General features: G+C 42.8%; 1 protein-coding gene across 4 annotated transcripts in view; it reads left to right on the top strand.

Moving 5' to 3' along the window:
- The window catches only part of NKAIN3 (sodium/potassium transporting ATPase interacting 3), a 434,650-nt gene that overhangs the window by 213,009 nt on the left and 209,567 nt on the right, over positions 1–12,074 (top strand). For all 4 annotated transcript variants that reach the window (XR_014789838.1, XR_014789837.1, XM_084848052.1 and 1 more), the window contains exon 2: positions 11,412–11,549. Coding sequence is in view for 2 of the 4 variants with exons in the window: in XM_084848052.1 (XP_084704178.1) it covers positions 11,412–11,549 (138 nt within the window). In the remaining 2 variants the exon portion in view is untranslated. The remainder of the gene's footprint in view (positions 1–11,411; positions 11,550–12,074) is intronic.

Genomic DNA, 12,074 nt, shown 5'->3' with positions numbered 1-12,074 from the left:
CTTCCCGCCCAGTCAGCTGCTGGGAGTACTCAGGCCACACACTCCCAATTCAGTTGGAGCTCTCAGAAGCACCTGGTGAGCTCACAGCCACTCAGAAGGATAAAGGGCAGCCCCCTGGGCTTCCTGCAGCCCACTTACCTCTTAACCTCTGTCTCCTTTGTCTCCTTTGTCTCTTCTACTACTGCAACTCCCCTGGCCAACTCCTGTTTGCTCCCCATGTTCACTCGCTCTGGCCACTTGCTCTCTGGGAGCTTGCTTGTTTCTCTAGTCCCTGGACCAGCTGGAGCAGCTTGCTCTGCTCTGCTCTGCTCAGCTGGGAGGCAGGAAACAGCCTTAATGACTGCATGTTCTCTAGCTGCTTTCTTTCTTTTCTTTTTTCTTTCTCCCTGCTCAGACAAGCCAATTCACTACCACAAGATGTAGTGATGGCTGCCAGCTTGGACAGCTTTGAAAGGGGATTAGATTAATTCATTGAGGATAAGGCTATCAGTGGCTACCAGTCCTGATGGCTGTGTATGTGTTTGACCACTACTTCATGGAGGAAAGCTATCAGTGGCTCCAAATTATGATTATATATTGCCTTTGAACCTCAGTAACTGGGGAACATGAGCAGGAATGTGCTATCACACTCATGTCCTGCTTGTGGGCTTCCCAAGGCATCTGGTTGGCCACTGTGGGAACAGAATACTGGATTAAATTGGCCTTTGGTCTGATCCAGGAGAGCTGTTCATATGTTCAATACTGTCATTGTTATATGGAGTTCACCTGTTTAAAGAACAAGATTGTCTTGGTCCCTTTGTACTTTGATTCACTGGGATGTACTATCCCGTATCTAAGGTATATGTCTTTTTTTGCCAGGCCCTACTACAGCACCATTAGTGCTCTGTTCCTGTAGTAAAACTAAACTGTGTTGAAAATGCTGTTGATGTTGCAAGTGTAATTGGTGCTACATGTACCTGGTGCAAAAAGGGCTTCATTTATGCATGAATTATATGCACACCATGTAGGAATTTTTCCAGCATGTGAATCCCTCTGTGCAGCATTGTCTCCTTGACCTTCATTTTCAGTAACGTATGCATGGTTTTCCTCAGTTCTTGCAAATATCTTTGATATGAGCCATGTTTTAACATCATTATCAACCCTGCCAGCGGATGGCTTAAAATCTTTAAAACTTGGATACTTTGGCGTTGGTTTTGCTTGCATGGTGCAATTGTTGATTGATGTCAGAGAGTCTGGGAAGTCCACCAGTGCATGACTGTTAGATGATTTCATCAGCTGTGTGGCTGTTAAGCTGTCACCTGGTTGTTTCTGTTGATAAATTGCAAGTGCGGCTGCATGTATGGTATTTTTCCATCAGGAGCTTCCTCCATGAAATCCACATTGTCTTCCGTAAAGAAAATGTTGCCATCCTACACCTTTATTGTTGTTAATGTCACACATAATAGTCTCAGCGATTTGTGTTCATACCAATGAAGGCAGTTATATTCTATAGACAGACTGTATCCATGGAGAAGCTCAGCAACCTTCTCCATTGTAGCTTGGTGAGCTGACAATCCCACAACTACTTCCTGCAGCAGGACATGCGTAGACAGCAGGTTCTTGTTTTTGTAATTTCACATTTGACTCACCTCCCATTGAGCATCTTGGCAAAAGGGATTTATGATATGCATATGATTGCTCGTTCACACTTGCATTTTGAAGATATAGCTTCCACCCTGCCACAAACAAGCCAGCTAAAGAATGAATATGCTGCTAAGGGAACATGCACCTTAGTTACACGCTGCAAACTCTTCTTATTCACTTCAGTGCTATTATCGTCATTTTGGGATGTCATAACAATCTCATGATCTCATGCGTCGTGACCCTGAGATTTCAGTGTCCAAGTACATTACTGCCAGATACATCCCAGTACCAGCTATATTCAGTGCCAGGTTAGGGATGCACAGATTCTGTAAATACCACTCCATCTGTGTTTTGTGGATTGTCAGGCGCCTTTTGTTCTGTCATCCTCTCACAGATGGATGAGATTCCCCCCCCCAGTCATGCTGAAAAATATGCAAATAATCCTGTAAGAGGGTTCACAACAATTTACATAATTTACCTTAGTACATAACGTTTAGCATATTGTCCCCAATTTCATTCAACTTTTCTCAGCAGAAACTTGCATATTTTCCAACAAATATGAGTACATTTTGGGAAAGTAAAAACAAAAAAGGTCCGAACTCCACACGTCCTGAGGGGGTTGGTCCACAGTGGATTGTGCAGGTCAGATTCTCAGAAATTAGAGCTCATTTTAGTCCGTCTCAGATTTCTCCAGCATCCCTATGCCAGGTACATCTTAAGCTGGGTACATTAGCACTCATAAAACATCCCTTTTCTCCCTCCTTCAACATAGACTCTGGGCTGGTTCACATGACACAATAAGGCACCCTGAAAATAAGCTACAGTGGTTGGTTGGTTGCTCGCTAGCCCACATTACTCCTGACAGATGATCAGGCGCTCTGCAGCTTGCTGTGTTTTGTTTCCCCCTTAGTCCTTCTGCCTGCTCCCAGCATGTATCCCATGGGCCTCTGAGGCACAATTCAGCAGCCTATTCCACTACTCTTCTAATGAATGTAAATGTGCTCGTTAGTGGAATAGAGTTCATTTTGTAGATTCCCCCCCCCACACACACACACACCTTCAGGGAGATTTGTGCAACTTTAACTGTTTTCTTTTCTTTTCTTTTTCTTTTGGGGAGATCTGCACAAATTTGCTAATGTGCAGTAACTACATGCTATGGGTTCTCAGGGTGGCTTGTGCATGGTTTCAATTTTTTCTTCTTTTTTATCCATTCCCCGCCATGGGGATGTGGGAGATTTCAGCATGAAAATAGGAGGGAGAAAGTTTAAATCCCCCCTCCCGAATTATCATGGTCCTGAATTGGGCGCACGTGCTTCCCCAGAGGTAAGTCAGTCATACATACATGCATAGCTATGTTAGGAAGAGGAAAAGGCTGCAAGGCGCAGCCAAGATGGCTGCTTTTTCAAGTGCTAAATACTAAAATAAACAAAACCCTCAGCCACCTTGTCTGGAAAAGTAAGTCCCCCCTGCTCTACTCCAAAGATATGGCATATATATGTATGTTCAGGTGCTTTGCAAAAAAAGAAAAGGTAGTGTGGGGTGGGGGGGAGAATCCCATCACAGCAGGAGTATATAGGAGTTGTGCTACAAAGGCCTCTAGGATATGTGCTGGGAGATGGGAGGAGGATGAAGGGCGAAACAAATTAGGGCAAGCCGGCGAGTGCCTGATCGTCTGTTGTTGTTTGGCAGCATGTTGACTTAGCAAACGGTTAACCAACCCACCGTGGCTTGTTTTCAGCATGGTTTATTATGATGTGTGAATTGTGGTTCAATATGTATATATTGATTAGATTTCATAACATGAAGCTTTTTTCACTTCTCATAAATTTGGTGACTCCGCTATAGCTCCTTTGGACTCCTGTACACCTTTGACTCCTTTGGACTCCTGTAAGCATCAAGAATCTATGATGCTTAGATTCTGCAGATCATATGCAGAACGCCTTATTGGCTTTCTTTATCACATTCATTAGTTGAAGGTTTATTTGTTATCACCTGAACAGAGGCAGCCTTTCCATTGACTCAAAAGGCTCACAACTGTTGTTGACTGAGTATCGTGTTGTGTGCATAATAACTATCTCTGGATATTTGCCTGTTCTGATAGAGGTATTCAGTGAGCAGGATAGATGGATTAATTCTATACCTCGGTAAATGAAGCTAATGCTTTATAATGTATAGAGCATGAACAAATGAGAAAACAGAGTGCTGGGTTTTGGATCACTGATCTGTACTTTTGTATGTCAAACAAGGGAGGAAAAACTGAACATTTCATAGTTCTTTGCTCAATGTGTGCTGGCATTAAAATAGCATTATACTAGCTGTCTTAAATTCCATTATAAGCATTTTATTCCAGATGTTTGTGGGATCCAATAGCCCATTCAGCCAAAGGTCTCAGTGCTATTGTTTTTGAGTCAGTTACAGCATCACAGGAGGATTGAAATTCAGTAATCATTTTTTTCTATAATATGTCGGCCATCTGAGTCTTCATTACAGTAGCTAGACTATTACCAGACCAGAGTAATCTTTACAGAGGGCAGCTTTAGTGTTAAAATATTTGCTTAGTGTAAATGGAGCAGTCAGTCTGTAGAATAACATAGTTGTTGTTGTTGTTGTTGTTCAGTCGTGTCCGACTCTTCGTGACCCCATGGACCATAGCACGCCAGGCCTTCCTGTCCTGCGCTCTCTCCCGGAGTGTGCTCAAGTTCATATTCATTGCATCGGTGATGCTATCTAGCCATCTCATCCTCTGCCGTCCCCTTCTCCTTTTGCCTTCAGTCTTTCCCAGCATCAGGGTCTTTTCCAGGGAGTTTTCTCTTCGCATTAGGTGGCCAAAATATTGGAGCTTCAGCTTCATTATCTGTCCTTCCAATGAGCAGTCAGGGTTGATTTCCTTAAGGATGGACTGATTTGACCTCCTTGCAGTCCAGGGGACTCGTAAGAGTCTTCTCCAGCACCACAGTTCGAAAGCATCAATTCTTCGGCGCTCAGCCTTCCTTATAGTCCAGCTCTCACAGCCATACATTACTACTGGGAAAACCATAGCTTTGATTATCTGGACCTTTGTCGGCAAGGTGATGTCTCTGCTTCTTACTATGCTGTCTAGGTTTGCCATAGCTTTCCTCCCAAGGAGCAAGCGTCTTTTAATTTCATGGCTACAGTCATCGTCTGCGGTGATCTTGGAGCCCAAGAAAGTAAAATCTGTCACTGCTTCCATTTCTTCCCCTTCTATATGCCAGGAAGTGATAGGGCCAGATGACATGATCTTCGTTTTTTTAATGTTGAGTTTCAAACCAGCTTTTGCACTCTCCTCTTTCACCCTCAACAAGAGGCTCTTTAGATCCTCTTCGCTTTCTGCCATGAGGGTGGTATCGTCTGCATATCTGAGGTTGTTGATAATTCTCCCGGCAATCTTAATTCCGACCTCTGATTCATCCAATCCGGCGTTTCTCATGATGTACTCTGCATATAAGTTAAATAAGCAGGGTGACAATATGCAGCCTTGTCGTACTCCTTTCCCAATTTTGAACCAATCGGTTGTTCCATGTCTGGTTCTTACTGTTGCTTCTTGACCCTCGTACAGGTTTCTCAGGAGACAGGTAAAGTGGTCTGGTACTCCCATCACTTTAAGAATTTGCCATAGTTTGTTGTGATCCACACAATCAAAGGCTTTAGCGTAGTCAATGAAGCAGAAATAGACGTTTTTCTGGAATTCTCTTGCTTTCTCCATGATGCAGCGAATGTTGGCGATTTGATCTCTAGTTCCTCTGCCTCTTCGAAACCCAGCTTGTACTTCCGGTAGTTCTCGGTTCGCATACTGCTGAAGCCTAGCTTGTAGGATTTTGAGCATCACCTTGCTGGCATGTGAAATGAGCGCAATTGTGCGGTAGTTTGAACACTCTTTGGCATTGCCCTTCTTTGGAATTGGAATGTAAACTGACCTTTTCCAGTCTTGTGGCCACTGTTGAGTGTTCCAGATTTGTTGGCATATTGAGTGCAGCACTTTAACAGCATCATCTTTTAGGATTTTAAATAGCTCAGCTAGGAGACTGTCATCTCCGCTAGCTTTGTTGTTACTAATGCTTCCTAAGGCCCACTTGACTTCACTCTCGAGGATGTCCGGCTCAAGTTCAGTGACCGCACTATCATGGCTATCAGGGACATTCAGATCTTTCCTGTATAGTTCTTCTGTGTATTCTTGCCACCTCTTCTTAATCTCATCTGCTTCTGTGAGGTCCCTGCCTTCTTTGTCCTTTATCATGCCCGTCTTTGCACAAAACGTTCCCTTGAGATCTCTGATTTTCTTGAAGAGATCTCTAGTCTTTCCCATTCTGTTGTTTTCCTCGATTTCTTTGCATTGTTCATTTAAGAAGGCCTTCTTGTCTCTCCTTGCTCTTCTCTGGAACTCTGCATTCAGTTGGGTATATCTTCCCCTTTCTCCCTTGCTTTTCGCTTCCCTTCTTTCGTGAGCTACTTGTAAAGCCTCATCAGACAGCCACTTGGCTTTCTTGCATTTCTTTTTCTTTGGGACGGATTTTGTTGCTGCCTCCTGAACAATGTTACGGACCTCCGTCCATAGTTCCTCAGGCACTCTGTCTATCAGGTCTAATCCCTGAAATCTATTCCTCACCTCCACTGTATATTCATCAGGGATATGATTTAGGTCATACCTGAACGGTTTAGTGGTTTTCCCGACGTTCTTCAATTTAAGCCGAAATTTTGCAACAAGAAGCTCATGATCTGAGCCACAGTCAGCTCCAGGTCTTGTTTTGACTGACTTTATGGAGCTTCTCCATCTTTAGCTGCAAAGGACATAATCAAACTGATTTCGATATTGACCATCTGGTGACGTCCATATGTAGAGTCGCCTCTTGTGCTGTTGGAAAAGAGTGTTTGCTATGATCAGCATGTTCTCTTGGCAAAACTCTATTAGCTTTTGTCCTGCTTCATTTTGTACACCAAGGCCATGCCTGCCTGTTATCCCGGTGATTTCTTGACTTCCTACTTTAGCATTCCAATCCCCTATGATGAAGAGGACATCTTTTTTTGGCGTTAGTTCTAGAAGGTGTTGTAGGTCTTCATAGAACCGATCAACCTCAGCTTCTTCGGCCTCAGTGGTTGGGGCATAGACTTGAATTACTGTGATGTTGAATGGTTTGCCTTGGATTCATACTGAGATCATTCTATCGTTTTTAAGATTGTACCCCAGGACTGCTTTTCCCACCCTTTTGTTGACTATGAGTGCTACTCCATTTCTTCTAAGGGATTCTTGCCCACAATAGTAGATATGATGGTCACCTGAATTAAATTCGCCCATGCCTGTCCATTTGAGTTCGCTGATTCCCAAGATGTCGATGTTCAATCTTGCCATCTCATGTTTGACCACCTCCAGCTTACCTTGATTCATTGATCTGACATTCCAGGTTCCTAAACAATATTGTTCTTTACAGCATCGGATTTTCTTTTCACCGCCAGACACATCCACAGCTGAGTGTCCTTTCGGCTTTGGCCCAGCCGCTTCACTCTTTCTGGCGCTACTTGGAAATACCCTCTGCTCTTCCCCAGTAGCATATTGGACACCTTCCGACCTGAGGGGCTCATCTTTCGGCGTCATATCTTTTAGCCTTGTGATACATTCCATGGGGTTTTCTTGGCAAGAATACTGGAGTGGGTTGCCATTTCCTTCTCCAGTGGACCACATTTTGTCAGAACTCTCTGCCATGACCTGTCCGTCTTGGGTGGCCCTGCACGGCATAGCTTATGTCTTCACTGAGTTACGCAAGCCCCTTCGCCACAACAAGGCAGTGATCCATGAAGGGGAGAATCATATAGAATAACATAGTAGGAAACATGAATGACCTAGAAAGCAGAATAGTCTTTGCTTCAGGAAATAATACTAACAAACATTCTCTTCTCCTGACCGAGAATTTTAAGCCATGATGTTTTTGCCTTTTAACATCTACATGAAACCACTGGGGGAAGTCATCAGGAGGTTTGGGCTGAAATGTCATCAGTATGTGGATGATACTCAGCTCTACCTCGTTTCCATCTGCACATCCCAGGGAGGCTGTGGAACTCTTGAACCAGTGTCTGGAGGCTGTTTTGGAATGGATGAGGGCGAACAAGCTGAAACTTAATCCAGACAAGACGGAGGTACTGTGGGCTGGGAAACCAACTACTTCAGATGGAGGTTTACAACTGGTCTTAGATGGGGTTACACTCCCCCTGAAAGACCAAATGCACAGTTTGGGAGTCCTCCTGGACTCTGAGCTTAATGAGGAAGCCCAGGTGGCTGCAGTGTCCAGGCCTTTTCTGCAGTGGCCCACACCTTTGGAACAAGCTGCCACCGGAGTTCCGCCATGCGCCGTCATTGCAGAGTTCTAAGAAGGGCTTGAAAACATATTATTTTACCTTGGCCTTCTACTGATATGATTGCTGCTGTTAACATCATTGTTGGTTTTATTGTCGGTTTTAATTCTTGGTTTTATTGTTGGCTTTTATTGTTGTTTTTATTGTTTTTATGTTTTATCACTTTTAATATTTTAACTGTTTTATGTATTTTATTGTTGTAAGCCGCCTTGGGAGAGCTTCTGCCCTGAAAGATGGCCAATAAATATTTTAAATTAAAAAAAATAATAATTTGAACTTGATAACTGGATAAAGTTGCAATTTGATGCCAATTTTTACTTAGCTGATAATTTTTGTCTGTCTGTTTTGTCTCAACTATGATTGTGTGTGTGTGTGTGTGTGTGTGTCTGTCTGTCTGTGTCTGTGTAAACTCAGCCTTAGCTCTGGACAGTGGACAATTGAAATGTGCAGAATCTTTTCTTTCTTTCTTTCTTTCTTTCTTTCTTTCTTTCTTTCTTTCTTTCCTTTTTCAATCAACAATTTTTATTGAGCCCAAAGGTTTCTCCATATAAGTAAAAACACATTAGTACTACCATGAAGACACTTAAGTTAAAACCAGTAACAAGTTGACAGTAACAAACTGCTGGGCTCTTAGCAAAAGGACATTGGGGAGGAGATGAAGCAGAACGTTACTGAACAATGATATAATGGCCCAATTTAGATGTAATGCTATTTTAGCATTCTGGGAATGAACTCTGAACATGAGCCTCCTCTAGCATAGCCACAAGGAGGACATTGGAAGCACCCACTTTCTCAGTTAAGCTAGACACAGTGGGCCTGTTCGCATGATCACGGAGGGGGAAATAAGCAATGGTGGCTCATTTCTTCCACTGCACATGCTGGTCATGCACCAGGAAGATTCACACAATTACCCTCGCTGGTATGACTTGCCTTGTCATGCGAAAGCAGCGATGGTGTCTTGTTGCCATGGTTAACAAGCCACCCCAGAACCCTATAACAGCCTATGGGTTCTGGGTGTCTTGTTAACCAAGGCAACAGGCCACCCTTGCCATGTTCACACAATATCGAAAGTCCTGCCAGCAAAAGTAATTATGCATATCCCCCTGGTATGCAATCGGCGCATGCGGTAGGAGAAATAAGCCACCGTGGCTTATTTCCCCCTCCATGATTATGCGAACCCAGTCAGTTTGTTGTTACAACCAGAGAACTGTGGTTAACTTAAAATATGATTATTGAAACAAGCCAAAATCAGAAACCAAGTTTGATCATGGTTTGTTTCAGTAAACTGTGGTTAAAATAATCACAATTTGACCCAGTTCGAACATAGCAATAAACTGTAAGTAAACTGTATAAATAAATACAGAACTTTTACATTTATTTATTTATTTGTTTATTTACGTATTTATGACATTTGTATGCCACTCCATAACATCTTTCAGTGGCTCCCAATAATGTTTTTAATGTTTAAATAATTATGCAATAATACTTAAATGAAAGAGTGTTACAGCACTCATTTTAAAATGATTTTTAAATATCTCAATTGGATTGCAAAGGGGGCGCAAAACCCTCACCCAGCAAGGAGGAATCTCAACAGGGGTGGAGTTTCCTCCTCATCAGTATTTTTTCATGGATTGTGCATTGTTCCTTTCTCCCATGGAATCCAATTGAACAGGCAAACATGATGTATACGTACTAGTGTGCATGGAACATAGTGGGATGTATACATAGGAAAGTCTTAACCTGGCACCGAAATATGTTTGGGGTGAGAGTATTCCATAATCAGGGGCTACCACCAGGAAGACCCTCTTCTTTGTTGCCATCCTCTGAAGCACCCTCGGAGGAGGGCTTCAGACGTTGATTGAAGTATCCAGGTAAGTTCATATTGGGAGCGGTGCTCCCAATATATTTCACAATATCCCATGATATGTGAAAAGTCAATTGCAGTTCTATTTGTAGCTTACAGGGGAAAGCAATAATGGCGTATTGCTAGATATTCATGATTGGGCATCTAGAAGCATCCATCATATTATTGTAATGGGACTTGGGCAACTATCCCAGCAACACCAGACAGGCCGCTTAACAAGATCAGCCTCAGATGGCCTTCTCTCTGTCCCATCAGCCAGGACAGCTAGACTGGTGGGGACGAGGGAGAGGGCCTTTTCTGTGGTGGCCCCCACTCTGTGGAACTCCCTCCCTAGGGAACTCCGCCATGCCCCCTTTTTAATGCGCTTCCGTCATGCATTAAAAACGTGGTTGTTCAGGCAGGCATTTGGGGTGGGTTAGTGTATTTTAGAAAACGTTTTTATTGTAGAATTTTATTGTTTTAAACTGTTTTATTATACGCTGTACATCGCCCAGAGTGGCTGGGTGACCAGCCAGATGGGCGATTAATACATTTAATAATAATAAATAAATAAATAAATAAATAAATAGACAAATACCTGATAGAGCACTTCTCTCAATACGAACTTACCTCCCACTATTTCCATGCTGCCTTGGAGGCAGCGTGGAACAGCCCCGTGCTCTGTGCTCGCAAGAGGAGTGTGGAGCAGCCAAAATGGGGCATTCCCAGAGGGCATTCCGGGGTGGGGAGGGCGGAAATGCCTATACGACACGTGCATCGTACAGCTGCCTCCTCCCCTGCTCTGCCCTCTAGCAGCTAGACAACCGCAATCAGCTGTCTAGCTGAAAATGCAGGGCAGGAGGAATGTGGAGGGAACAATCCCCTCCGTGCTTCTCCTGCCCTGCATTGCATAGGCGGTTGCCTCTGAGTTCAGAGGCAGGGCCACCTATTTGCATAGGATTGTGCCCTGAAACACAGAAGTATGCTTTTTCTTAGGTCTTTATTTTGGTATATGCTCTCGCTCTCTCTCTCTCTCTCTCTCTCTCTCTCTCACACACACACACACACACACACACACTAAAACATGATATTTAATTGTTCACTTATTAAACAGATTAAAATTATACCTACAAATTAAAGATTAGTTCTAAGTTGTTGTAGAAAATGTATTCAAGTGTATATAAATAACAGATACAAGCTGGGTGTGTATTTGAGGAAGTTTTATATGAGATCACAAGCCCCAATGAATTTTATAAAGGGGAGTATTATTTTAAAAGCACATACAACAGTAGGAGTTGCCATATAATGTGTTTATATGACCTGACCACTGTAACAGCAAATAAGTCCCAGTTTTTTCAATATACCGGGAATTAATTAGCAAATCTATCCACTTAAAGTCAAAGTTGTTTTTGCAGCCACAAGTAATAACAAGATAAATTATTTATACAACAAATATAATGCATAATTGTCAGTCTTATTCAAAACGATCAGTGGTGGGTCTTAAGCATGGGGGTTTACCTATGAATGAAAATCTGACTTAATCCTAATGAAGACTTTTTTATTTTCTTCTTTTTCTTTACAGTTAGCTGCACTGGAAAGACAGATCTTTGACTTCCTTGGATTCCAGTGGGCTCCAATCCTTGGTAATTTCCTGCACATAATAGTTGTCATTTTGGGTTTATTTGGAACCATCCAGTACAGGCCTCGATATATAGTTGTGGTAAGTTTTATTTTCATTGATTCCCCCCTTCCAAAAAGCGGGTTTATAATATTTCACCTCACTTTTTTATACTTGAAAACGTTCGAATCAGTGGGCAGTATCCTGTTCGACACTGCTGCTGATGTACATTATGTTGTGCTAGCGTAAGCAACCTCTGACACAACGTCAGTAGCATTTGCTAGTGCGATGGGTTTCCCCAGAAAATTTGCATTGGTAGCAGTGCCGAATAGGATACTGTCCATTGTTTCTTTTGTATAATCTTTTGTTGTTCAGTTTTCCAGTATGTTTGGTATGTTTATTTGTAGAATATTAGGATTAAATAATGTGTACCAGGAAATATGAAACAGATACAGGCTAGAAGAGCAAGGAATTCTTGAGTTCTCCATTCAGGTCTCTCTATGGCCCTCTTCAGGCATTCACCGATGAGGGTTAACGGTAAGCACAGGGGAACTAGAGACATGTGCTCCGACTTCACCCCCCCCCATCCCCAGTCTCTGTGTTGATGTGAAAGATCTGCAAGGGTAG

Source organism: Heloderma suspectum, chromosome 4 (assembly GCF_057233095.1).
Source record: "Heloderma suspectum isolate Gila_16-S chromosome 4, 16-S_ref, whole genome shotgun sequence".
Lineage (NCBI taxonomy): Eukaryota > Metazoa > Chordata > Lepidosauria > Squamata > Helodermatidae > Heloderma > Heloderma suspectum.
This window is presented reverse-complemented; position numbering and strand designations above follow the sequence as displayed.